The sequence below is a fragment of the Prorops nasuta genome, unplaced genomic scaffold, assembly GCF_024137725.1.
Source record: "Prorops nasuta isolate Cenicafe-Biocafe unplaced genomic scaffold, Cenicafe_Pnas_1.2 PNAS00009, whole genome shotgun sequence".
NCBI classification, from domain to species: domain Eukaryota; kingdom Metazoa; phylum Arthropoda; class Insecta; order Hymenoptera; family Bethylidae; genus Prorops; species Prorops nasuta.
Genome location: NW_027116806.1, coordinates 6555417 through 6583334, shown reverse-complemented (window position 1 = coordinate 6583334; position 27918 = coordinate 6555417). Strand labels below are relative to the sequence as shown.

The 27918-nt window shown below is 37.1% G+C and overlaps 1 protein-coding gene across 3 annotated transcripts in view; it reads right to left on the bottom strand.

The window, feature by feature from the left end:
* Positions 1 to 16060: 16060 nt before the first annotated feature.
* Positions 16061 to 27918, bottom strand: part of LOC136776287 (5-hydroxytryptamine receptor-like) — a 57835-nt gene continuing 45977 nt past the window's right edge. The window contains exons 5-8 of one of the 3 annotated variants that reach the window (XR_010823047.1): positions 27564 to 27719; positions 25833 to 25990; positions 19607 to 25354; positions 16061 to 16275 (exon numbers count right to left, since the gene is read on the bottom strand). Coding sequence is in view for 1 of the 3 variants with exons in the window: in XM_066731709.1 (XP_066587806.1) it covers positions 24826 to 25354; positions 25833 to 25990; positions 27564 to 27719 (843 nt within the window). In the remaining 2 variants the exon portion in view is untranslated. Of the gene's footprint in view, positions 25355 to 25832; positions 25991 to 27563; positions 27720 to 27918 lie in introns of all 3 variants that reach the window. The other 2 variants (XR_010823046.1, XM_066731709.1) reach the window with 2 other exon arrangements.

Below are 27918 nucleotides of genomic sequence, written 5' to 3'. Positions count from 1 at the left end.
AAAATATTTCAATTAAAAAAATTAGGGAAATCCAAATGTTATAGTCAAGTATATATTTTTGCCTTAGCAAAGGTTAACAATAATTCAAAACAAAAATATGATAACCGAAAGGTTACTTGCCGGGGGCCCGTTGTATACAATCTCAATAAATATATAGTTACATTTTGAACTTTACAAAATACAAACACACATCACACCCACTACGCACTAACGATGATCACGATTTTTTGAATTATTACCAGTGTATTTTGGACGATAATTTAATTAAAATTTGAGAGAAGTTCGAATTCACTGCATAAGAGAACACCTCACGCACCAGGCACTGACGTTTTTCACGATTTTTTAAGTTATTATGGTGTATTTTGAGAGATTATTTGATTGAATCTCGAGAAAAGCACGAATACGCAGCATAAATATACTACACGCATTACGCACTGACAATATTCACGACTTTTTTAATTGATTTATTGAATTACAAAAGATTTTTCAATTAAAAATTGAGAAAAAGACGTGTTGATAGCACAAACGCACCACGCGCACCAGGCACTGACGTTTTTCACTATTTTTCCACTTATTTCACTGTATTTTGGGAGATTCTTGAATTCTGAATGGAGAGAAGCACGAATTTCGGCGAAATAATCGATGAGAAGCGTGGAAAGTGCACCGGGGCGCCCGAAAAGTGAAAAAAGGCCCGGTCGGCCCCGGTCGCCGTTGGAAAATTCGAAAGGCCGTCGCGGCGGCCGATTCGGCAAACCAAAATGAATATGGCGGCTCGGCAAGGCGGTGATGGGGAGAAGGTAGAACCTGCTTTCACAAATCCGAAAACTGGTCCGACCGGGCCTTTTTTCACTTTTCGGGCGCCCCGGTGCACTTTCCACGCTTCTCATCGATTATTTCGCCGAAATTCGTGCTTCTCTCCATTCAGAATCCAAGAATCTCCCAAAATACAGTGAAATAAGTGGAAAAATAGTGAAAAACGTCAGTGCCTGGTGCGCGTGGTGCGTTTGTATGCTATCAACACGTCTTTTTCTCAATTTTTAATTGAAAAATCTTTTGAAATTCAATAAATCAATTAAGAAAGTCGTGAATATTGTCAGTGCGTAATGCGTGTGGTATATTTATGCTGCGTATTCGTGCTTTTCTCCAGATTCAATCAAATAATCTCTCAAAATACACCATAATAACTTAAAAAATCGTGAAAAACGTCAGTGCCTGGTGCGTGAGGTGTTCTCTTATGCAGTGAATTCGAACTTCTCTCAAATTTTAATTAAATTATCGTCCAAAATACAATGGTAATAATTAAAAAAATCGTGATCATCGTTAGTGCGTAGTGGGTGTGATGTGTGTTTGTATTTTGTAAAGTTCAAAATGTGACTATATATTTATTGAGATTGTATACAACGGGCCCCCGGCAAGTAACCTTTCGGTTATCATATTTTTGTTTTGAAATTTTAACCTTTGCTAAGGCAAAAATATATACTTGCCTATAACATTTGGATTTCACTAATTTTTTTAATTGAAATATTTTATTTTGTTATATTAATGTAGGATTGAGACACACAGAGATATGATTAATAAAATGATTTATTTAAAGTAAATAAAATATATAAGTGATGGAACGTAAACTTTCGCTTGAGGCGTGTCTAGTACAATAGTCCACGACTAACTGCTAGCAACTAACTCTCTGATGCTCTCTCGCGAGCTCGCTGCTTATAAAAATTCTCGGAATCGACTCGGACTCCAGAATACGCAGAACATAAACAAAACATTCAACCGTCGTGCGAGAAGAACTGAATAACGTAAATATAACACTATAATAGGTTGACTCTTGAATCCCACATTCGGCCATTTCTGATTATTCTTCAGTCCCTGAAGGAATCCTGTAGGGCTTCATATAGTCAGCTGCTGTAGAAGTTATCTTCGGACCTTCGGTGCCCTCGTCGATTTTCAAAACTTCGTAACGATTATTCCGCTTGACTTGTGTGATCTTATAAGGACCAAGATACTTGTTTTTTAATTTTAACCCCGGACCAAACTGGGTTCGCTTAATAAAAACTAAATCGCCCTCTTGATAAGCAATCGCTGGTTTACAACTTCTGTTGTAAGTACGTCGATTTTCTTCTTGAATTTTCATGATGTTTCGCTTGGCTAGCTGTCTTAATTCGTCTCGATCTGCACGATACATGTCTAGATTCTCTTGCTCCAATAATTCCTTAATTTTCATATCATCACGCTGTTTCAGCTTAGTACCTGTCAACACTTCGAAAGGACTCATTCCAATGCTTCTCTGAAATGTGCTATTAATCCCTCGCTGTACTCTTGACACAAATTTATACCACTTATTAATATCGTCTTTGGATAATTTGGTCAGAATAGGTATAATTGTTCTATTGATGCGTTCAACCTGACCGTTGCCGCGTGGAACTCCAGCTACAATCGTTATGTGTTCGATATTTTCTTGCGAACAATAGTCGTTAAACTCGTGTGCCGTGAAAGCAGTACCTTTATCGGTTACTATACGTGTGGGATTTCCAAAAATCTGTTGCTGCATATTCAACTTTTCAATGGTTTCCTTAGAGCTTGTAGTCCTGGTTGGATATAGCCAAACGAATTTAGAAAAATCGTCGACTATTACCAATAAATACTTGTACAACTTACACGTCGTTGCCATAGGTCCTAAGTGATCGACGTGATACGTTGTCAAAGGAGTATCTCCTTTCGGTATTGGCTTCAATTCTCCCTCTTTCTTACCTTTTTTTCTTTCGGCCATAATACATGGTACACAGCACTCGATAATATTCGTAATCTTTTCTTCCAACTTAGGTATATAATAATCCTTTTTTATTTCTTCAAGCATTTTTCTTTTTCCGAAATGACCATTTTCATGTATCTGTTTAATCAATTCCGTTTGCATACTCGTTGGAATCACTACGGCGTCGATGCCACCCAGCTGTTTGAGTAGAATGCCATTTTTTAAATAGTAGTTATCGTAGGGTTCCTTTTCCAGTAGTTGTCTAATTACTCTTAATCGCTCTTCCTTTTCTTGTTCTTTTTTAATAATTTCGGTTAGTTTTACATCTACTACCATGACTGGCTGTCTGCTTAGAGCGTCTGCGTGTCTTAGTTGACTACTCTTACGATGTTCTATCGTATATGCAAATTCTTCTAGGGTCAGCGCCCATCGTGCAACCTTAGCCGATAAATCCTTTTTCAACAATGTTTTCTGAAAGGCTTCACAATCTGTTACAATTTTGAAGGATATTCCTAACAGGTACGTACGAAATTTCTTAACTGCAGTTATAATAGCTAGAGCTTCTAACTCATAAGAGTGCAATTTGCTTTCTGCATCTGAAGTCTTTCTGCTCATGTAATGTACCACATGCAGATCTTTTTCGTCGGCTCTTTTTTGAAGCAGGACTGCCCCGAATCCTTCCTTACATGCGTCTGTATGTAATTCGGTGATGGCTGTTGGATCATATATTCGTAGTACGGGTTCTTTTATCAGTCTGTCTTTTAGCGCAACAAATGCAATCCTTTGGTTTCTGTCAAATATAAAACTTTTATTTGCCTTTAACACATCGGACAGAGGTCTTGCTATTTTAGCGTAATCTTTTATAAATTTTCGAAAGTATCCGGTCAATCCCAGAAAGCTTTGAATTTCCTTTTTTGAGGTTGGTTCCGAAAAGCACTGTACAGCTTTAACTTTGTCCGACGACGGATAGATGCAACCTTCTGCTATCTCATGACCCAGGAATACTATTTTCTTTTTTAAAAATTTACATTTCTCCCAGTTAATACAAAGACCATTATTGCTAGCTACTTCTAGAGTTCTTTGCAATTTTGTATAGGCTTCTTCTTCATTCTTCGCTGGTATGATAAGATCGTCGATGTACGTCAACACAACGCTGCTCTGAATTAACTCGCCAAATACCTCATTAATAAATCTCACGAAGCTCGCTGGACTATTACAGAGACCAAACGGAGTCTTCAGGAACTCATACTGTCCGAAAGGTGTTATGAACGCCGTATATGCTCGTGATTTCTCTTCTACTGGAACATGGAAAAATCCATTTTTTAGGTCCAGTACCGAAAATATTCGTGCACCAACTAACGCGTCCAAACAATCATCGATTAGAGGCATTGGGAACCTATCTTTAGCGATCTTTCTATTTAATTGCCTATAGTCAACGCAGACTCGATAATCCCCATTTTTCTTTGGAACAATTACTACCGGGCTAGCATATTCACTTTTACTTGGTTGTATGATCCTTTCCTGCAACCATTCTTTTATTTGATCTTGTAAAATCTGTTTTTCTCTTGGAGCTAACCTCCGTACTCGCTGTACTACCGGTTCCGTATTATGGAGTACAATCTTCGTCTTGGTCATAGTTTCTTCTTTTTTCTCTGGTTTATACGTCGCGATTAAATTCTTGATTTTACCTCGATACTCTCTTGAAGCGTTAATTTCAGGTATCGTAGGCTCAATAAGCATTAATTCTTGTATCTCAGTAATTTGGTTGAGTTGTATCGCTTCATGACTTTCGTCTACGCTGTTCCCTATCTCCTCTTTAGTTAATTCGCAATTGTTGCTTAATTCTATATCTTCCGCAAGTACAGTTATCGTCGTTTTTCCTCGCTTTATACATAATTCCGTTCTACATAAGAATTCTGATCCTAAAATTACTTCGTAACTTAGCGAGTTATTCGGCACGACAAAAAATCTAGCACTACATGTTTGCCTATTAATTTTAAAATCTACATAGCATGTTCCTAATGGTTTTGTTACAGCATTTCCTAGACCTGTGAACACACGATCTGCTTTGTTAATTTGAGGTTGACCAATCTTTCTGTAAATGCTTTCTTTTATCAAATTTACCTCGCTTCCTGTATCTATAAGTGCAAACCACTTTTCATTATTTACTTCTATCTTGACCATATTATCGCCTATACTTTTAACGCAATTAATTTTCATTTGTTCGTTTTTAGACTCTATGCCTTGTTTACAGCTAGCCGCTCGATGACCAAACTCGTTACATTTAAAACATTTAGGTCCTTTATTTTTATGCATACAATTTACTATTTCGTGATCCGCAGACCCGCAGTTGAAGCAATGTGGCGTTTTATTTACTACTTTTTCTTTTCTTTCACTTTGTTTACTATTTTTCAGATTATTATTCTTAGCGACCTTTCTACTACTTTTTTCTCGCATCTTATCGTATACATCAAATGCTTTTTTCAATTCTTTCAACGAACGCGCATTGTATAATATTAATTTATTCGTTTCTATATCTTGCACGCCATTGATGATGTATTCTAATAACGATTCGATTTCTATATTTCCCTGAGCCGCGATTTCTTGCATTGCATAAATATAGCTTCTAGCACTTTCGTTAGCTTGTCGTTTTCGCTTGTACAATTGAGCATGGACCGTAGCACTACTTATATCGATTTTAAATTCGCTAATTAATCGTTTTCTTAATACATACCACGAAGTTATTCCTCGTTCAAAATTTACATACTGTCTCGCAGATCCCTTCAATAATTTTTTCGCATAGATCAATTTCTGTAGGTCGTCCCATTCTAACAACGCACTCATTTCTTCGAATTCTCTGACCCATGTCTTGATTGGGTATTTATCATCTCCAGAAAATTGGGGTAGACTTTCTTCGACATCCCGTATGGTAAACTGGCTTGTAGGTTTTCTTGGTTGATCAAGTCTTCTTCTGCGCTCACCGTGGTTTTCTCTCTCTGCTGGCCTATCATGCTCGTCCTCCTCCTCATCCAGCCGTTCCTCGTCCTCCGATTCTTCCGCTTCCTCTTCTGATGAGTCTTCCTGACCATCCCGATTGCATGCGCCTTCGTTACTTCCCTCATGTTCTGATTCTACTACAGAATGATATAGCTCGCCTTCGTCTTCTGCTGCTTCGATTTGTTGAATTAACCTCTCTTGTAATTCACTCTTATTGCCCGTGGTTGTTAATCGAGCCTCTTTTAACTTTTCTCTTAATTCTTTCATCTTCATCTCTCTAACGTCTTCTATTTTTAATTTTTTATTCATACTTCTTTTCTGGTCGGCTTCTGACGAGTGCGGTCGTGTTCTGTCTTGTCCCTGCGTGCTCATCCTTGTTTCCATCACTACTTTCTTAATACAACTTTCTGCTGATCTGCTTCCGTTTATTCTTTTCTTCTTAAATTTAAGTAGATTTTACTATCTCGTATCTGGACAACTTTTTAGACTAGTGCCAACTTACACTTTGTCTCACTGTTCTGCTTAACGAAATATGTAATTTTCACTCTTCTTCTTAAACAAAGAACAACAGTGTGTACAACGTACTACTGCAACAACTTCACAACTTTTATTAAAGAACTCAGAATTTATCTTAGTTCATCCCGGACGAGCCCCCATATGTAGGATTGAGACACACAGAGATATGATTAATAAAATGATTTATTTAAAGTAAATAAAATATATAAGTGATGGAACGTAAACTTTCGCTTGAGGCGTGTCTAGTACAATAGTCCACGACTAACTGCTAGCAACTAACTCTCTGATGCTCTCTCGCGAGCTCGCTGCTTATAAAAATTCTCGGAATCGACTCGGACTCCAGAATACGCAGAACATAAACAAAACATTCAACCGTCGTGCGAGAAGAACTGAATAACGTAAATATAACACTATAATAGGTTGACTCTTGAATCCCACATTAATTATGCTAGACGATTTATGTAATAGCCGCCTTTTTAAACAGTCGAAGCTTGTTTTATGTGGTATATATTTTTATTGTTTCAACGCAATAGATCATTGTGTAACTGTAAAATTTTACATTTAATAATAAAAAAAAAATTATTGTCCAAAGTCGTTTTTAACATAACACAAACAAAGTTATATACATATGGTGTTAAAAAAGTTTACTTAACATAATGATTATTTATGCTTCATTATTATAATTCGAGTTAATACTAAATACATATAACATCATTATCAATAACAGTGAGCAAAACTCTCAAAGTCAAAAATGGGTTGGCAGAATAACGATAGAAAAATTACGTCAAAGCAACTAACTTCAGGGCGAACATATCCGCCGAGGATTGAAGAAGAAAGAGAAGAATCGTAATATTTCGATATATATATATATAGACAACACTCAGAATATGAGATCTCTGGATTGCGTGAGCCATTTTTAATGTTCGAGGTCTCATTCGAAAGCTCTTTGAAAACCTTCTTAAGATAAGCTATGGTTAAACCATGACAATGCATAATTAACATAGATATGTCGATTTAAAAATTGGGACGGCTAAACTTGCTGTATAAGTTACACGGTTTCGCTCGACTATATATATATACATATATATATATATGTGTACTTGCCGTCGAGACACTACTGATCCTCTTGATTATGCACTGTTTATAACAGGTTTAGTTTACAGAGGTTGCAATTACAGCTGTTTAAGCAAATTACTGCAGCATGAATCAGTAGTTTAATTTATATATGGTTAGACGAGAGAAGCTGCATGTATATAGTATACATACATATGAAGGATAGAGAAGGTGCTAACTTGTAACAGTAATTCATTACATCTCAATGAGGCTTAAGAAATAAATGATCACCATTGTAGCATATCGTAGCTTGGCAAATCTTGACCTGCCGGCAGATAAACTTGGTCTCTGCGGAAGACCGAAATTTCAGCAGCGTATGTAACATCCATTTATCTTCGGTAAAGCAAACCAACCAATTAGAGTTGTTCCTTCTGGTCTGAAGTTGACCCAAACGGGACCTATTCCTAATTCGAAAATCAATGTTACTACTGCATCAATATGTTTGAGTAAGAAAGAGGGGGGGGGGGGGGGGTCGACTTTATACAGCTGTACGAAATGAAATGAATATTAAAGAGGACATGCAAAATTCATTTAATTTTAGTTGGACAAATTGTGGTTTCGAATCATTAACTATTGCTTCTAATTAACTTTCGGTACTATGCTCGTAAGGCACAGAACCACGAAAAAAAAGTTAACGGAAGAAGAATCGTGTAATAACGGAACTCTGTTCTCGAATACATTCGAGTTAAATCCGTTGGTTTTTCTTGTTTTTGGAGTGAAGCAAAAAGCTTTTTTCCGTATTGCCTGTACAAATTTACATTACAATACAGAGAGAGTTGCATAATTCCCCCACAACTGTTGGATATTAAAATGTTGAAATACACGCGGTGGATGGATAGAAATGGAACGAGGTATGAAAGGCTCAGACCGATGAAAATCAGTGAGATCTGACTCTCGCAAGACAAAGATTGATTTATATTGGATTTTTATTTATCGCGTAACATCGCATTACAATGAAGCGGATAAAATCGTCCTATAGACGCAGAATATTTAGTAGAGCGAAATGTGAGAGGTTTATACCGAATGAATTTTGGTGACAGACAGGGAAGCAAGTATGCAGATGTCAGAAACGTCGTGATATGTGTGGAATTTTCTGTCGCTGATGAAAAATAAATACATGCTAGGTCAGTGAAGAATAGAGAGTTTGATAGAACGAGAGGATGCATGAAATAGATGGAAAGAGGGGGGGGGGGGTGACCTATAACTTTGGCAAGTAACTAGCTAGCAATTTTTCCCGAAGCTTACGTCCTTTCATAAATTTTTCCCCAGTGCGAGCAAATCAACGCAAGCTTATGGGAATCGTTAACTTTTCCAACATATATTTTCCACACAGGTCGTTATAAGTCTTGGTATTAATTTTGCACATCAACTTAAGTACTCCCTCGACGAGCCAACGAGCTTTCTCGCCAACTCGTCCTCTCTTTCTGTTTTTTTACCAATATATCTATTCTTATTGTATTTTTTCCTCGTCTTTTTCTATCCTATCCTCCTTTCTCTATCCACTATTTCCTCATCAATAGAATCGAGGAGGAAGCTGCAAAACACTTATATTAGGAGGACTTATCATTCAGCAAACTCATAAATTTACCATGATTGGCTCTAATATCTTATTTTTGCCAAAAAATGTTCTCTGCAAATCATGTAAAGTGAAAAGTTTGTTGAAATATATTTCTAGAATTTCGTTCCCATTTTTTTAGATGGCAGCGTACATAATTACAAAAATGATCACTGTGTTATTTCTATACCACTCCCACACATGCCACAGCAAGTTCTAGGTTATGCTCTTTTCTCCCATTTCCCCAATAGCAAACACCTCTTCTCTCTAACTCCGAGTAGATTTAGTCCGTAGAAATGTTGCACGTGAAAAAATTAATAGACCAGGAAAAAGTTGGTTACGAGAAGTAATTGAATTACCTGTAGACGCGGAATGGCGTATGCATATTCATTATAATCTTTTTCTCCTTCCTCTTTTTGCCTAATTTTTAGAAAGTCCAAAGCATGAGTTGTATCTCAACAACGAAATTGTGTCACAATACCCTTTCTTTATTCCTTCCTTCAATTCTATATATCCCAAAACAGCTTGATCAAATTTAAAAATATTATATTCTAACTGTGAACAGTCTTAAAGTGAGTTTGCTAATTTCCACAATATGTTTTATCATTTTTTAATTTAACAAAAAATTATATATTTACTATACAACTATTATTAAAAGGTCGTCCTTTTTTCTGATCGCAAAATTCAAGGTTTATGAGAAAGGGGATTCCCGTTTTTAATCTGCGATTCGTCGTGGATGGAGAATAGCTTTCGTTCATTAAGGCTGTCGTTGTGTCACGTGAAATATAAGCGGGGATGGGGAGGGGAGATCCTAACCAGGGAATGGAGGAAAATAGGGAGGTTGGGGAAAAGGAATATTCAGGCGTGTGTTTGTCGCTAGAGAAGTGTTTCATTATCTGATGACCTTGGCTGTGATCAGACGAGGAGCTTCAGGGCGTAGCTCAGGCTAGGCGCAAGTCTTGTATATATCATTGCGCCAGGAAATACCTCAAAAGAGTTTTCATGGACGATACAGAAGTGGCAATTCAGTCTGGCAAGATTTCGGTCACGTCCGACACATAACGACACTCGCTATAACAACATTTGTTATCCCATAATCAGTCCAAGTACCGTTGAACGCTAATCGTTCATTAGCATGAGCTTGCTCCTATGCTAAATGAAAGTGTTCACTCACTACTTTCCGTACTGCTTTATTTTAAAATTAAACAAACGCAATAAATATCAAATTTATCTCTCTCGTAACACGTTTGCTTTTTATCTGTACCAACATCAAATTAACGAAATTTCATTATTTGCTTATTTAACTAAACAGAATTTATAGCAAAATACTGCTGACATTTCAGGAGGGATAAGATTATTATCCATGAAGGCATAGGTAAAAATTGAACTTTACAAGATCCTCTTAACGGGATACTTTTAATCTAGATAAACGTTTCTGTTTATTCATTGTAGAACGAGAACACTTTACTTTCATGGATCGCTTGCATGCAATGGAATAAGTTTTCACCTTTATATTGCGATAAGCTGTACGGCCGGCCTGTAATCATTATACATGGTACACTTAAAAATAAAAGCGGATATCGCGATATCGTCAGTGAAATGCCGTTTACCACTTGTACCTATTTCCTCATAGACCTACCACCATTTTTCCTCCGTCTGCATCACAGTTTTTTCAGATATCAGCTGCTCCACATTAACGAAACTCTTATTTACAGGGGGGGGGGGGGATTGAATGGAAAAAGCAGTGTGTGCTCTTTTTGACGTTTTTCCACAGGATTTCCATTGGATAAGCGCCAGCAATTGAGCTCCCCGGCTCGTTAATCAATTCCACCAAAGAACTCGGCCAATTTATGAGGCAAATGCTCTGGTTGCCCGCTTCAGGAATACATACACGTATGTATATATACTCCCGATTTCCCCAATCGCTCTACGATATTGTTCATTTGCTCGATAAATATGAAAAAATGATCGTCATTGGTCAGTTTAGTACCGAACTTTTTTTTCACTTTCGAAATAAAGAAAATAGTAGATTCAGACTTCAGCGACTAAGCTGTATGTATATAACAAAGAAAATATATTAAAAGTATGGCTGAACTATCGAGAGACTTGGGCAAAATATAAGTTACGATTAAAACTTGGTATAGGTGCATGATCGAGTAGCGATAACTTAGAAAAGTAAATTAATTTATCGTTTTCTGGGGTTAAAACCGAAACTGAAAAAGTGACTTTAATACTGCTATTAAAATTCAACGAGCATCCTGACTAATGGGCAGCGTAGCTGAGTCCAGTTTCTAGCATAACGAAATTGACTAGAGGACAACTTATTTAATGGCCAAACGTTCTGGAACCAAGTCGTTAAATTCTCTACACAGATGTCGTTACACTATCATGTCAACTTCGTAATTCGATAAATACTGACATGAGAAATAACGACGTTGTATAATGACCCTTCGGCACATTTATTTTTCTTTCAGCTCTTACGATATTTCAACTGCAACTAAATTTTAAAAGGACCATATGGAGAAAAAAAATTGTAGATGAGGTGCATCAATAGTAATTTAATGACGTGTTAGATTAATTGTGTTATACTATAAAGCTTCACCCATAGTCGAAGTCAGTTCATAGAGTACGAAAGTAATTTTGCAAATGAAGATTTGCCTGATAGAAATAAATTTAATGACTTTTACATAATAAATGGTTGGAATCTACTGATTTCAATAAAAGTAGAATAAATTATATTAAACTATTACTACAGCTACAGAAGTACGTCGTCAACGTTATTTGAGAATAATTCTAGAATTTTACGATGGAAAGATTTAGGTCTGCGGTATTCGATCGGAGGGGTAGGACTTTTCTCGAGGCAGATAATTGCACTCCTGAATAATACGGCTTATGGAATTTAATGATAAGTCAGCGATTTTCAATGAGGGCTTATTTTTGGTTGGAAAACTGGAGCTCATTGATATTTCATAATATGACATATTAAAAGTATTTTTAGCTTCAAGCATTCTACATAAAATTGATCAATTTTCTTTAAATAAACTTTCGGCCATTTTCTGTCCTCGATTGCAATTACAGTTATAATATTGTTATAACGGTAAGGCTATTACATAAACACTGGAAGCTAGTAAATTGTGGACTGTAGATCTCTTGTAATAACGTACTATAATAATTAATTTAGCAAGATTCTAAATTAAATGAAAAAGCACCTACGTTTCAGCATTTATTTCAGAATTAATTGAAAATAGTCCTTGAGAATATTGTAATTAGCATGGAAGGACTTACCGGGCTTTTTAAATATAAAAAAAAATTAAACATTATACTTGGAAAGTCCTTTCTTAAATCATGGTTTACCACGAACGTAAGCTTCTTATCTGAATAATCAATTGCTTTAAAACAAATTTCCTAACCATAATGGAGCAAAAAAAATCACATAAGAATCACTCTCATATTATCTTTCCTCTAGGTTTTTTTACATAAGAAAAATAGACAAAAAGCAGAATTTCTTGGAAGTTCTATGCAAGCGTTACATCCAAGTATAACCAATAAGGATGATTGCATTGAGTTCCTAGTAAATATATTAGTATTGCCACAAAATATTCATTTTCAACATAATGCATACAAAAAAATATAGTAATAAAAGGTTAATGGAATTACATTTATATATTATTTGTAAAATATTGATACTATTCTTTAAAATATTTTAAACTCTTCAGTGTGAATACTAACGTTAAGGACTAAGTACAGTAAACGTGAAAGAGAATGCCGTAGATACCTACCTACCATTACTTGGTCGGTAAGCCTCCGGTTATCGACTTTTGAGTGGCTTCACCCCTCCAAGCTTATCCTTTGAGACCAAAGCTCGCTCTTTGAATTTGGCCACTTAGAATCCGTTTTTCTCTTGTAGATGACGAAGAACTACCAAAGAAATCCTACTTCCTCGAAAAAATAATAAATAAATATGAAGAATCGTCAATTTCAAGCTCTTTGATCTCAAGAATTCTGTCATGAAAAGAAATCTGTTACTCAAATCTTTGTCGATGCAAAAGCTACGATGAATACGTGAAGATTTTTGGGAACTATGATAAATCTCTTCGTATGTTTCATTAAGGAATTTAACGAGTTGGATATAAAAGCTATAATTTTGTTCAAACACAATCAATTATAATTTTAAAGGTAAAATAATACAATTATTACATCTTTATGTATTTAATGAAGTTATATAAGATAGAAAAAATTTCCTGTTAGTAAATAATTTTAAATAACAAGAAAGTTTATATTACAATATATGGGCAAGATATTTAAATAATTGTATCAATTTGTAAAGGTGTAAATAAAGTAAAAGCAAGACCACCGTAAATAAATTGGAGTCAATTGGTAAATTTTCTTGTGAGACAGAAGGGAAAGAAAAAGAGAGTCTATTTGCGATGGAGTGGGCCGCATTATGCGCTGGATGATAAAACGAAACAATGAGATGCATCGAAATGCGTTCCCCTTACAGAACAACCAGTCGCACTTTTCGTATTTTCCTGTAATTCTCTGAATATCAAATGAGAGTTGCAATGTGTCTTGTAGAGAGAATCGCTCAATTTTTATCTTCTGAATTGTATCCGCAAAACAAATGTTTATGCATAACAATTACATTTGTACAACGAATAAATATTTTAAATTATAAGAGTATCTTGCGCAAATTAATAAATTAATTTATATTTTTATTAGAAAATTTAATTAATTATTTATAAACCTTTTGTTAATCACTGAATATCAAAGTTATAAATATTGATATTTTTCGCGAGAGAAAGTATAAGAGAGGGAGAGTGAAACAGCGACAAAGAGAAGGGTGTGGGTAGACGGGGATGGAGAAGGGTGGAGAGATGAAAGCTAAAACTTTCCCTGTTAGCAGCGATCTTTATTATCGACGACTTTCGTAAATTTTCCCGGCAACTCCACCTCCAGGCGAGAGTCGCCACTTAATAGGGAGTGAATTTATATACACTTTTATCCTTTGCCATTGACAGCACATTTTCCTAAGCAAACACTCTCTTCAACATACACATCAAGCTCGATTAATTCTATCAATAATGAAACTTATCCATAACAATCATTCTACTATAGAGTGTTAATGCCACTAACTGGGCTATGAAGAAAATGTAAAAATAAAGTGAACAAAAGGCCAAGGGTAATTAACATTTCCAGAGTACGAATTTTTACAATTAATTCTACAAATAAATTTAACAAAAATTGCGCTCCTTCTCAAAATAGAAACAGAGTTTCGTACGGAATTACAATGGAAATTTGTTTATAATGCATATGCAAAAGATTTATTATGTAAAATAACTGCGCGAAATAAATTAAACAAACTTTTACCTCGTCCTGGCTTTTAATGTTTTTATTTAGTGAACATATAGGAAGTCAATATTATTGTTTATGGAATTTCGATAAAGCACTTTTGCTTAGTGAGAAACAAAGTAGTGCCTAGTATATTAGTAAATGTAGCTTTAAAATAATAAAGGTAGCATGCAGGGTTATCTAGTGGGTGGTGGGAAAGATACTCGTCCCAGGAAAATGCATTGCGTCTGGTTGTCGCAGCAGTAAACCTTCCAGAAGTAAAACCTGCAAAAGCCCATGAGCACGCGGTTTCCTTTTATTGCCCATTCGCCAATGGCCTTGGGCCGCGTTACTTCCTGCGATATCCACTTGGACTACTCGGATCGTGTCCTTGACAAGACGAGCTTACCCACTGGCGTAAAAAGCGACTTGATGACACGAAAGCCCCTTTCAGACTCGTCGTATATCACAACCATCCAACATTAACTATAAGACGTTGCTTTCCATTCAGGTAGAAATTATGAATCTTCTATTATTTTATCTCCTCTGATTAAAAAAATTATCTTTGTCCATTTTAAAATACCAATGGGCCAAAACCGAATCGTGCAACATGAAAAGATTACAGAATACATAAAATAGGAAAGAAAAATTGTTTTTCGGACGATGTGTAGTTCCGGACTCCTTACGCTGACCCTTGTCAATTTCTCGCAACGGAGTTGTCAGAAACCTATGGCGATAAATTGCGCCCAGCAAGCTATATAGAGTACTTGGTATAGCCTGACAATGAATTATAGTCCGTGCCATCTAACATTTTGGTGAATAAATGTGGCAATATATACACATCGGTAATACTGAGCTAATCCAGCCATTATCCGTACCGTTAAAAATTATTTTGTCAACGTTATGAAAAGAAAATAGCATTTTGACGCCACTTAATGATATTTCAAGAATACACGATCATCGTATATTTCAAAATTCAGCAATTGATAATTTTGGTGCAATTGATATGAGTAACTGTGAAGCAATCAATGAAACCAATCATGCGAAATGAGAAAATTTAATTGAATTGGATAAATCATGTCGTGTGACAAAATTGCCAATTGGTGTCGTTAAATTTATTAAATAATAAATTTCACGCACGGCAATGAAGCTTGATCATTTAACACGTTACGCTCTAAGCAGATTTTAAAAATATCCTTAGGGCTAACTCCAAACTTATGATAGAATTGATCCATTTAAAGTTTGGAGATAACAGTTAGAGTGCATTTCGAGCTATACGCATGGACTGCTTAGTGCATAGTGTATTTTACGTTTATTAAATTGAATTTAAGTACTTTCTGCGTAACTCCGATTTCTCTCTAGCAGTACTTGTAAATACACATGTACGATGTGGACTGGCATAAAAGTTTCCCATAGAGTGCATTTCGAGGCTGTATAGTTTCTCTAACTTTTGTTTAGAGTTTAAGCGTTTTATATGTGCAGCATATGCGTAGCACGCAACTATATGCAAACATATGAATGACGTAGCAAGTAATTTGCTAACGCTGCATAAATTAAAGAAAACCCGTAAATTTAATTTACGTAAAAGCATTTTTCAATTAATCAAATTCATTGTTCAGTGGATTTGCTTTAATATTTATCCTTTGACGTGAGATACTTACCTGTTATATAGCATGGCGATTCTCTGTAATGAAAATATATAGATAGAGACTGGAAGAGAGAGAGAGAGGATATATGAAAAGCGGACAGACATGTGAAATATATGCAGACAAATATACTTTCAAGCATCGTGTTTTATTCTTTAAAACTCAACGGAACATTTCGTTACATTGTAATCGTACTGACGCCATAATCCTCGTTCCTTCTTTTACTAGAGACGCAGTAAGTTACAACAGCGCGTAGAGCACGAAACCACTTTGCGCCGAAAGTGGCATCTATGGGCCATTTTTATTATCGTTACGGCAATCCTCCCAATACCACACATGCAACCATCAAGAAAAACTTGTTCTGGCATCTGCGAAAAAAGCCCACTACATTCCTCATTCATTCATTCGTATTGTTTCACATATTTTTAATGCCAGGATAATATTTGTTATTATATTTAATATCATCATTGTTATTATTAATACTATTAATCTCTCTCTTATATTATTATTATTCTTACTCTTATCAGTATTAATCGCTTGAATCATCTCTTACATCAAATTCATTATCAATATCAATAATCAACGAGAAATATTTATAAATGAATGCTCTTCAAATTTTATTATAACAATTAGTTTCGAGGCAGACTTTGACGGTTGGATTAAATTTGGAGGCAATCGGTAATTTAATTGATCGGGGATCGAACAGTTAGCTTTGCGTGTAGCTGATACTTCGACATAGCAAAGCTCTAGTTTTACTATTAAAAAGTAGGACATTCTTTCTTTTAAATAATTTTTCTTATATATTTTTATTACAGAGTCGAATAAATATGCATGAGTTGATACGCGTATGAAACGTATATGGAAGAAAGCTGATGTGTTTCGTTCGCTTATAAGAAATACGAGTGCTCTTTTAACGCATATACGAATAAACGAGCTTATTTATGGATAGCAGGCAAAGTTTACTTTCGGACAAGAAAAGTCTAGCCGGGCCGGGATGGGGAGGATCTTTAAGCAAAAAGTACGGCTGGTATGAGGGATAGACAGCAAATTATCTTCGAGAAAAAGCGCGGGACAAAAAGTTGGTAGAGCAGGTGAAAAATCTTGGACAAAAGACTGTGGAGCAGAAAATTTAAGATTATGGTAGAAAAAAAAATGATTGAGAGCACTGCGAAGATCTCGGAAAGAGTCAATGAACCTAGACCCTTGGCGAGAAGCTGAATAAAAATTCGTTAGGGATCTTTTTGTTCACCTAATGCACTAAGACTTTTTATCTCAACAGACTCGAAAACTTAATCTTACCCATGAATCCATTTTCAGATAGAAGGAAATTTATTAAAAAGATAAAAAGCCAAAATATTCTTTCTTTTTAACGAAGGTTTTCCTCAGGTTTACTCAAGTTTTATATTTTGTTCTCTTTGATATAAGTTTCTTCTTTGATATTCTTAACCGAGCCTTTTTTACGAGAATTAATTTTTCATAGTGCAGTACACTATCGCATATTGTTTGCAGCGGTTGGTCATTCGATACTTCGCGTTTGTTATATCTTCATATTTGTGTTTGTGTGTGTATATGTATGTGTGCGTGCGTGCGTGTACAGCTCCTGTTAAATTTATGATGGCGTAGCAGCTGAAAGTTTAGTTGAACGATATTTACAGGCGTGTCATTCTTTTTGCCTAACCTAATTAAATATATATAACTTATCAATATTTATATATTTATAAATATAATATATTATATAATCTTTATTTATATCTTTATTGTATACTATATTGTTTCGTCGATGAATATTCTAGTATAGACTACCGTGGGCGCTTTTTAAACAAACTATAATTCAGATCCAAACAAACGTGATCATAAAGCTTTGTACCAAATGAATGTTTTATTTGATTTTCCGTGACTAATTTTCGAAATACGCCACATCTATATATCCATCTGTAACATTATTTCACATTTTCAACCAATAAAAAAACTTTGTCATAAAACCTTCATTGGTTGGTTCTAATAATTTATTTATTATGTAATTCAGTTATACGTATATCAAATATAAAATTAAAGAAATTCCATTGTGCTATAAGATATATTAAATAATGTACTCCTTAACATTGTGTGTTAAATAGTTCGGAGAGAAAAGTAACTCTCTTAAAAAACTTTATTGAAGCAATTACGTGTGTCATCGAAAGATGAAAGCTTATAGCGATCTTCGAACATGAAAATTATTTACAGCGCATATTTACAAATTATTATTACGAACGATTTCGGCCTCACTCCGGAAATGGCTTTGAACTAGCGGCGACTAATATAATAATATAACGATGATTCGCCATGTATGTTTGTGTATATTTATATATAAATGCACCAAGAGTAGAGTAACTTAATTGGCACGCACGAGTACGAGTGCACGATAACTGCACATGCCACCCCGTATACCCGAAAATGTGTATCATCACCGATTCAGAGGAAGATTTCACTTTACCATCCTCGTTTATCCTATAGGGCGATGATAAGCGAGACTAAGAAAGACTTAAATACTTTCGCGCCATTATACATTCGTTACCATATCTCTTTAGAAAACTCCGAGACACCGGGAAACTCTTCGCGATAACGAAACGCCCGCTTATCTTTCATTTCCACAAGTTTTTCTCTTTCCCCTGCAGTGTCGTCGGCGCCAATTACCAGCGGAAAATATATAACCCGAATTTCTTTCATTTTTCTATTATACTAATCTATTTAGAGATAGGTTGAGAATATAGTGCTGATTTTAAAATCGAGCTATCGATTGAAAGAGTAAAATTTCACTGATATGAAAAGATGTAGAGAGAGATTTCAGTTGAACGGAAGGTTTGAAATTTTCGCCTGCTCTGTTTATTTATAGAGTTTAAAAAACGTGCATAGAATGTGTTGGTGCTGAAGAGATTAGGCAGAAGTATCTATTGAAGCGTGGTGGAGACTGGGGCCGATAAAAAAAAATAACGCCTCTGTCTGGCATGTCCATTCAGCTGGATTGGAGAACCCTCGATTTTACGCGTTCCTTTCGTCGAGACTAACACGGATTATTCTTTTTGCAAATATCACAATACTCTTTCGCTCGTAAACCTGATATATCGAATGTATGTTTAAGCGTTGTCCGACTCATCGATAAGCGAGCTCGAATAACAAGCTGTCCGAAAAAAACCTGGTGATTTTTCCTAAAATCCGATATTACGACCCAGGCAATGCTACGATACTCCAAACTATTTTTCATTAGGAAATTTAGTTACTTTCTTCTCTCTCTCTCTCTCTCTCTCTCTCCCAATTCCTATGATACAAAATAAATATCGAAGCTTTGTTAGGAGACGTTGGCGTTTAATTTCTTCTTTGTCAGGAGTCACCGACAATGCGGCCTCAAACAACACAATTGTGCACTGCTGCGTATGCCACACACAATCCTATGCTTTATAATAGAGCTTGATTGGATAAATATGTATACTTCGTTAAAGTTTTCTGATTAAACTCAAACGATAATTAAATATCGAGAAATTGATTATAGTTTTACAAACTCTATGGGCAATTTGATTACAACGTTTATAATGGTATAAAATGCATATGTATAGAATTAAATATGTATAAACTTTCGAGAGACATAACGCAATATAGACAAGCAAATATACAATCGAGAGAAATGAATATTCGAAGAATATTCTAGTATAGAGTGAGTGTTACCTGGCACAGCCGTATTCTGCGTATAACATGTGTGTTTTGCTTATAGTTATATATCATAAAACTATTTTCATGTGACATACGAATTATCGCAGCAGTAATAACGCTTGTCAAGGCCCAATTTCGCTCGTACACTCTTTATAACGAGAGCTCTTTCCTACTAAACTTTTCATTGTGATTATTCTACTATAATCTTAGCCAGTCACGTCGAGAGATTTTAGTCCACTCACGCTTAAGCTCTAAATCACCTGGCACAAGCGTCAATATTTCCTAGCACAGCGAAGACTTATCATTATAAATTCGCAATGCTTTCAGTGCGTTAATCTTTCAAATACCAACGCTTTATCCATTCGTTCATCGTAAAATCTGACTTTGACCGTTTCTCACAATTCAGTGGAACAGCGAGAATCGACCAACGGATAGCACTAATACCAAAAGTCCGAGCTTACAGAGCTTGATCGCAATCCTTAATTTAAGATATTACATAGCTTCTGAAATAGCTCGACTTATCTCACCTGGTGTCAATTTCGTATAGATTACCTCGATTTCCTAAATTCCTTATCCACGGCAGCTTGGAGATATTACAAAAATGTGATCAATCTTACGAGAAAGAAATTCGTTAATAGCGAGGCTGCAGAACTTAAAGAATAATTTGAAAAATGGACTGGGACTGTTTGGAGTAGTTTAATTGTAAAATAGAGAAGCTGGGACAAGGCTATTTTTTTTTATTAACAAGCGTGACACAATGCTTATACAAAATCAAAAGAAGAAGATACGAGAGTGGTTGATTTGGTAAAAATGAAAATACAGTAGGATACAAGGCAGGAGCTCATTTTGGTTAAAAGGGTCCTGTAATATTCATTAAATGCGCGAAGCTGCGAGATTAGCGAGGAATCGTACAAGAGCCCGGAAGCAATTAAAGTAATCGGGCAAGTTTCGCGAAAGTTAGGAGCCTCGAGAAGAGATAGCTAAGCGAGAAGGAACAATTTTGTTATCTCGCTATTAAGTAAAGAAAACACTCGAGGCTTAACCCTCCATCTCTTTCTTATATACCTCTAGCCAGAATGTATTTGCCAATCATTATTGCTGAAAACGTTGAGAAGTCCGCGTGCCAGCTGGAGCTTGCGAATTAGACCGAAATGAAGATGTGTTAGAACTTTAGGTTAGAGAGAACAAATTACGACAAAAATCTTTCAGGTAATTTTAAGCTGGTACAACGAGAAGGAGATTTAAAAAACTGTTTGACTACTTAAAACATAAGCAGGGTGGCTGTGGCAATGAAAAGAAGAAGCGTTTAACTTTTTCGCGCAAAATGTCTGGTAATCTCTTGAATGCTCCACACTAATCTCATGAATATTCCATAAACGTCGTCTGGCGCTTACATTCTGTCTTAAAATTAAAAAATTTGGCTTTTACGAAAGAACATCCCTTTAATTATTCTGAACGTTAAAAAAAGTTGTAACACAAATAAAGCTGAGTATACAACTATATACTTGCGGGAGGTATCAACTCTTGTACAGTCTGCGTTTTTTATCTTTAATTATCGCAGTACTGGTTTAGAAAGAAAATTGACTACGCGGTATTATCTCGATGATTGGGGCTTTTGGATAGTTTCCGGAACGGTTCGATTTTACACGATGTCACGCAATGATCTAGCTAAAAGTATTTTCCGGCTTATAGACAGGTCTTTTCGATCTTCTTATTACACCCGGGATAAGTTTGGCGGGTTTGTTGACAACGAGCGCAGGTCGCTTACCATGACATTATTGATGGATCGACTTGACGTCTTCCCTTTGAGCCCTTTCCCGTTTAGAACTCGTGTAAATTCACGAATTTGCCGCTTTAACAGCAATGTCATTCTCCCGCCTGATCCGTATTCTATCCTAAATATCACCGATCTCCCATCACCCTTTCAGTTTTGATCGATTATTATAAAAGTTCGTCAAAAGTGATCAGAAACTTGATTGGTCCACGCTTTACCCGCTATTACCAACGGATATAGCTACAGGTAAGACATTCTACAGTTCTCTGTGAGAAAATTTCGAGCCAAGAAGATTTTTACTTTTGGCAAATTTTTCGGGTGCTTTTATTTCCTTGGCAATGGCTTTGAGTCTTCGTATGTCAAGCTACGTGCTTCTGCAAGACTATAAATAGCTAAAGGGATGCGAGGAAATGGGTGAAATGTTTGGCGAAGGACAAAAGCAGCTTCAACTGTATGGGACAGAAAGACCATTAGTGAATTGAAACTTTTCTAGCCGTTCTTAAATTTGTCCCTTAACATTGTAGTTGGATCAGTTTCGTCCCTCGGACCTCTTCAAACTCTCCAACTGAAAGACGAGTCTTTCTAATCTTCTTCCTCTTTTTCCCTTCACCTCAAGATTTCCTTCTCTTACCTCCACTCAAATTGCCTCGGTAATACTTGAATTTGCTTCGTATAAAAAAAAAAAACAATCTAACATTTCCCGTCCAATTTTCTTTATCAAAACCTAGCTTTTTCGCACAGCTTCTCTTATTTCAAAATTACTTCAACAAGTTTTCTTCGTTCCAGAAACTGAATTTCCTGCTTCTTCATTATCGAAACCTCTTTAGGAAAATTCTCTTTATGAGCTTACAAAGCTTAAAACAATTCCCACTGAAAAAAGTACTTTAATGTTATCCCGATCTTCTTTTACCAGGATCTTTTCACTGTCCGTTACGTTTCGGAAAATCTTTCGAGCTTCGAAGGTTTCTCGGATTCGCCGTATTTTCTCTTTTAGTTCTATGTCTCGGTCCCTCCTTAGTCAGGTCTAGCCATACTTAAAAGCTTCGTGGTAAAACAATGGGGCAGTTAAGCCGAACCTTTTTTTCTTCATGGCTTCCCGTGTCGGTAGGAAGCTCCCCGCTTGACTTTCGTCGTGCAATGCTTTTCGAGGTTTAAGAAAGGACATTTCAGTGCGGTTGTGTGCGCTACTGGGCAAGAAGAGCAGCCAGTATTTCATCGCTGGCTTGGAAACGATGCTCGGTCGGTCGAACTTGAAACGACCGCGACGTGCTTTCCAGCGGCAGCCATGCGGAAGAAGGAGGCCGCGTCCTTCACGCGCCTCAGGATCCACTAGCCTCCCTTCCATATCAGGTTCCTTGCTTCCCTTTTGTCGTCAACACTTTATACACATTGCTCTTTCATACCCCCCCCCCTTCCCTGCGACCTTCAAGTCTCTGGTTTTTTTATGCAAATTCTACCTATTTATCCCATTCTCACCTTGCGCGTGTCTCTAATTTTTACTCCCCTACTTTGCAATTATCAAGCCTCACTTTTCTTTCAAACCATTAGCTTTAGCTGAAATCAAAAAAATCTCAGCATAATGATCGAATGCAGCTATTACAAAAATGTTGGACAATCGATAATTAAGAGCCTTTGAAGCGTTAAGAGACCGAAAGTCGAAATTCAAAAGCTCGTTTTTCACGTGCTTGAACATTCGTGTTTGAGTGGCCTAGCAGCATGACGTTTGTAAAATATTCACGGAGAGAATTCATGAGGAAAACGTTACCCTTTGTACTGCAAGAGAACAAATTCTATTCTTCCTTTACCACCAAACAACCTCTTGGCTGTCCATTCACTCAACTTTGTGCTCGAAACTTGTCAGAGAAAATTTTCAATGCACATTTTTATCCCAATAAAATATATCAGTTGAATATACTTTTGAGAAAACACCTGAAACTTTTTAAACAAAATACGAGGAAGATGCTCCATTAAAAGTTAGATATCGAAACAAACTAAATGCGTTGGCAGTTGGGCTTTTATAGGTTTAGGCTTAATTCGTACAAAAAGGGAAAAGATGAATAGATAAATTATATTGTATGAAAGAGAGATACGTCGGGGGCTGGCCATAAAGCTCGAGAAAGGATCCTGTCTCGTTGCACCGAAGGCACCCTTTAACCAGTCGTGAGATAAAAAAAAAGTACTGATAGGATTTTCCACGCTTCCAAACTGATCTCAATCCCATGTCATTCGCAGGAACGCCATTTCCTCGTCTGGAAAATACTGGAGATCACCAGGAGCTGAGTGAGCTCTTCCAGTCTTCGAGAATACCATTCGCGCGGAAATAGCTTTCAACTTTTATATCAAATTATATCTGCTGTTGGTGAATCCGCTTTCACTACCTCAAACACCTTCTCGTAAGTAAAAGAAAACGCCAAATGGCGAATGATACCAAAAGATTTGATCGAAAAGTATTATAAGCCATCCAGGGTGGAAAGGTTCGAAAATAAAAGGTACGGGGTGCAACAGATAAGCATTGGATAGATTCTACCGTTCGCGAGAACCCGTCACATCGATTGATCCAAGTTGCAGTGGATAAATATGGAGAAAAGCTGAAATTTAAGAATTCGAAGCGATCCTATTTCGACATCGAAGCGTATATAGCGTTTAGGCAAGAAGTTTTATTAAAGGTCCTTGTGAATCACTTGGAATAAAACTCGCATCATTATCTAACCTTGAACAGCACGCAGCAGTTTCCGGAGCCTCCATGGGGTCGCCGAAGTCTCATCAGAGGGAGACACTATAACCATTCGGATGAGTTCCTGGAACTGGATGGTGTCAGCAAGTCTGGTCTTGGATAACGACGCCCAGTCGAAGGCCCTCATTACAGTCACATGGAGTTTGGCTGGATTTTCGGTGGTATTGTGTTGCAGAGGGAGGTCTGACGTAGCTGCTGAAGATACCACAGAGGAAAAATAGCAGGCAGGGTGTTAGCAAAAACTGGGACGGTGGCTACAATAGCCAAATGGTCCGAAAATTCATCATAACCGTCCAAACTTTAGACAATCTCTGGCTCGATGTTAACGAAGCTTGCATTGAAATTATTAAAACCACCAGCTAGTAGACTACAGCACTCGACTACGACATTCCGCAGGACTAAGTTCCTATGGATATGAAGGGAATTCCAAAGTGTGGAAAGTTTGGCAAAGGTGCGGTTGTGCTTGGTGAATGGTCAATACTTTTGCCGCGGCAGCAAATCCTTATGTGGTCTATTCATGGATGTTGGAAAAGACGAAGTTGACCAAAGGAGATTGAAGCAAGCAGGAAATTCTTGAAGCATCGCTCGGCGTAGGTATACAGTATCGAAGATTAGCGAGGAAGAACTTTAACGACTCCAATATGTTTCAGTAACGTCCGGGTGGTGTAACCAGACATTAATCAGACTCAATTGGATTTTCTCGGGACGCAAACGGTCGTTGGTTCGCTAACGAGGAGGTCTGGAACCGCCGCACAGCATCCTTTTGAAGGCCTGCCTGAATTCCGGTGAGAAAATGGTGTAAATGACAGGATTGAGGGTGCTGTTGAAATATCCGAGCCAGAGGAAGACGCTGTTGACGAGGTCTGGCGGCTCGCAGGACTTGCAGACCGCTCTCAATAAGGCGACTAGGAAAAATGGCAGCCAACAGGCAACGAAGGCCCCGGTGATGATTGCTAAGGTCTTGGCAGCTTTCCTCTCGCGTTTCGATTCGATCGTCTCGCGAGTTCGCTTCGTCGAGGGCGCCGGTGCTACCACGCCGCACTTTGTTGATCCCGTCGTCGCCGTCGGCGTCGTTATTGTTGCCGTCGTCATTGTCGATATCATCGTTGTCCCCGAAATCGTCGTTGATATTGCTGACGTCAGTGTCGGCTGCGTTGCGCTCGCTCCGTTGTACGACGAAGACTTCTCCGGAGACACCGACGAATGATCCGGCGTCGAACGAGTTATGGTGAACGCGGTGGATTCCTCTCGCGGTCTGAAATCACCAAGTTCCACTACCTTGCACTTAACTGTGTAACTACATATGTATATAGGTATATATATATATATATATATATCAGTTTTCTCACAAACATTTCATTTCCATTTTAATTCCAAAAGACTCATGGCTTATCGCGTTTCCTACGTGAATTTTCAAGTTCTATAGATTATTATGCGAGTGTGATGCTCGATGAAAAGTTTAAACCGAAAGAGTGAAAAGAAAGTTAAGCTTGCACGGACATTCAGAAGTTTTCTTATGCCTGGCGCAAACTTTGATCGAAACCTCGTGAATTCAATCGAACTCAATTTACTGGCATTCGGGATATCCTGTTTGGAATTTTATTCAAAGAAATTGAGGAAACGGAAACGGAAATGAGACGTGAGGTCCAATCCTCAAATTCATGCAGCAAACAAATATTTCATATCGGAATTTGCTCACTATCAAATCGCAACTGTTTGAAAGTAAAATTAACCTTGAGACCAGCCTGAGAATTCCTCTCCTCTCCCTTGGTGGCTGTACAACTGTGCCGGGTCGTTTCCGGATTCGTTTTCTAGCAGCTTGGAATATCCTCCAATACAGTACCAGAATCACCAGAAGTGGAAGGTAAAATGTGAAACAGGTGGCGAATACCTACAACAGAGGCAAAGAAAAAAAAAATAACGATAATAAACTCTCTTATCATTTTCTATATAGTCTAAGACAATTATATTATAATCAAAATAAAAATTACTTTACTAAATCATTGAGAGTATATTAAAGAAAATAAAGCCTAATACTCTCTGGTAGACTAACATATATATATATATATATATATATCCCGTTTGATGAAGGCAAAAGCTTAGGGATGGGAGTGCGAATGGTTTCTTTGTGGAGAACAATTGGGTCGGGGAGGTGTAGAGTGCAATATAGGCAATTGAGAAGCGGAAGACTAACGAGAGCCAATCAGAGTATACGTGTACGAACGAAGGTAAATGTAAATGGATACTTCGAAACTGGATAGTTTGATCTTTATCCATTTGCGCAGAGTTGCCTACACATATCCGAGTATCTATGCTTTTTCCTTCGAAGTTTCCATCGAAAGACGCGAGAGCTCTATTTGCTAGTGAGCTCGCAGCTAAACTCGATTCCGAATACATCAAACAAAAATCCAATTTAGCTCCGTTCCTCTTCCAGTTAGTCGCTAACCCGGATCGGGGAGATAAAGGGAGAAAGGAAGAAGAGAGACACAGAGGGAGGGTGGGCGAGATGAGAGGGGGAAGGGATGGTGCAAAAGGGTGGGAGAGGGTCTTTCACCCATGGCAGCCGGAGTAGCGGTAATTCGATCACTCTACGCCAACATTCGATGCTTGGGATTATGGAAGCCTCGACTAATCCCTACCAAGTTCCTTTTCTACCTTCCTAAGCATCAACGCTCGCAGGATGTTTGTTTTGCTTGCTTCGACAGCTTCTCCTTTCACTTAGTACTCCTTAAACCATATACATTCTTAACGATTCGCATCCTCCTCACTTAGCTCGTTGGTTGTAGCATAATATAAACACAACCGATCATCCTTGCCAATTCGGTTCGTGATTTCTTATCGATCGAAGCGAGATTCGGTGTCCGATGAGCAGGTCATCCTGTCTCGAATCTCAGAGATCGGCTAATAAATTCGTAAATTGTGAAAGATTACCAGATTATCGCGTGAAAGCAAAAGGTTAAAACAATAACTCTCATTTGTATTCTTCTCGGGCAAAACTTTCCAATTGACTCCTTGTTAAATTTACATCGATCCTCTTTCAAAAAGTTAAATTACAACGAAACTTTTGTCTCGGAGAGTACGAATCTTCTTCTGACTACTGATTAAATAACTTTGTGTTAGCACCAGGGCTTATATAGTAGAATAGGTAGATTCCGGCACGATAGGTAACCACCCTAAATTAATATCTTAAGTATTTTCCATCGATCCGTGGTAATCATTAAGAAATTGGGATGGAACGAATGTTGATAAGTTCGGAAATTTCAAAGTCAGCAAGTGAATTGTAATTAAAGTCATGCTTGACTTAAAATATCCTAGTCGATATAAGTAGAAAGGGCGTAGGGTATTACATAGATGTGAGAGGAATAATAACTTCAATAAAATTAAATGAAAATAAAATTGGTCCTATGTCGGATTTAATATATTCTGTATGATAAAGTGAGCGAGAAAAAGGGATGAATACTAACCTGATATGCGAAGTCTTGCGATATAAGGCATGTACCCTCTGCTATCCGATCCAAATAACCAGGATCCTTCCAGCCGAGTTGTGGCGCCAGTGAGATTCCCAATGACACCACCCACACAGCCACGATCAGGATACCGATCCTCCTTGGGTTCCTCGCCTAAAAGTAAAAATCCTTTCCTGCATTCAACATTAGCTCTTTCTCTCTATTCTTCATTGCTCCCTCTTCCACTTTTTATTAAATTTCAAGCAGCTACTTTGACATAATCGTCCAATCGGTACAAATGTATTGGATTTTTCCAAATCACTCAAACAGAATTCGTAACAAAAAAACTCGAAGCTAACAGCACCAGAAATCT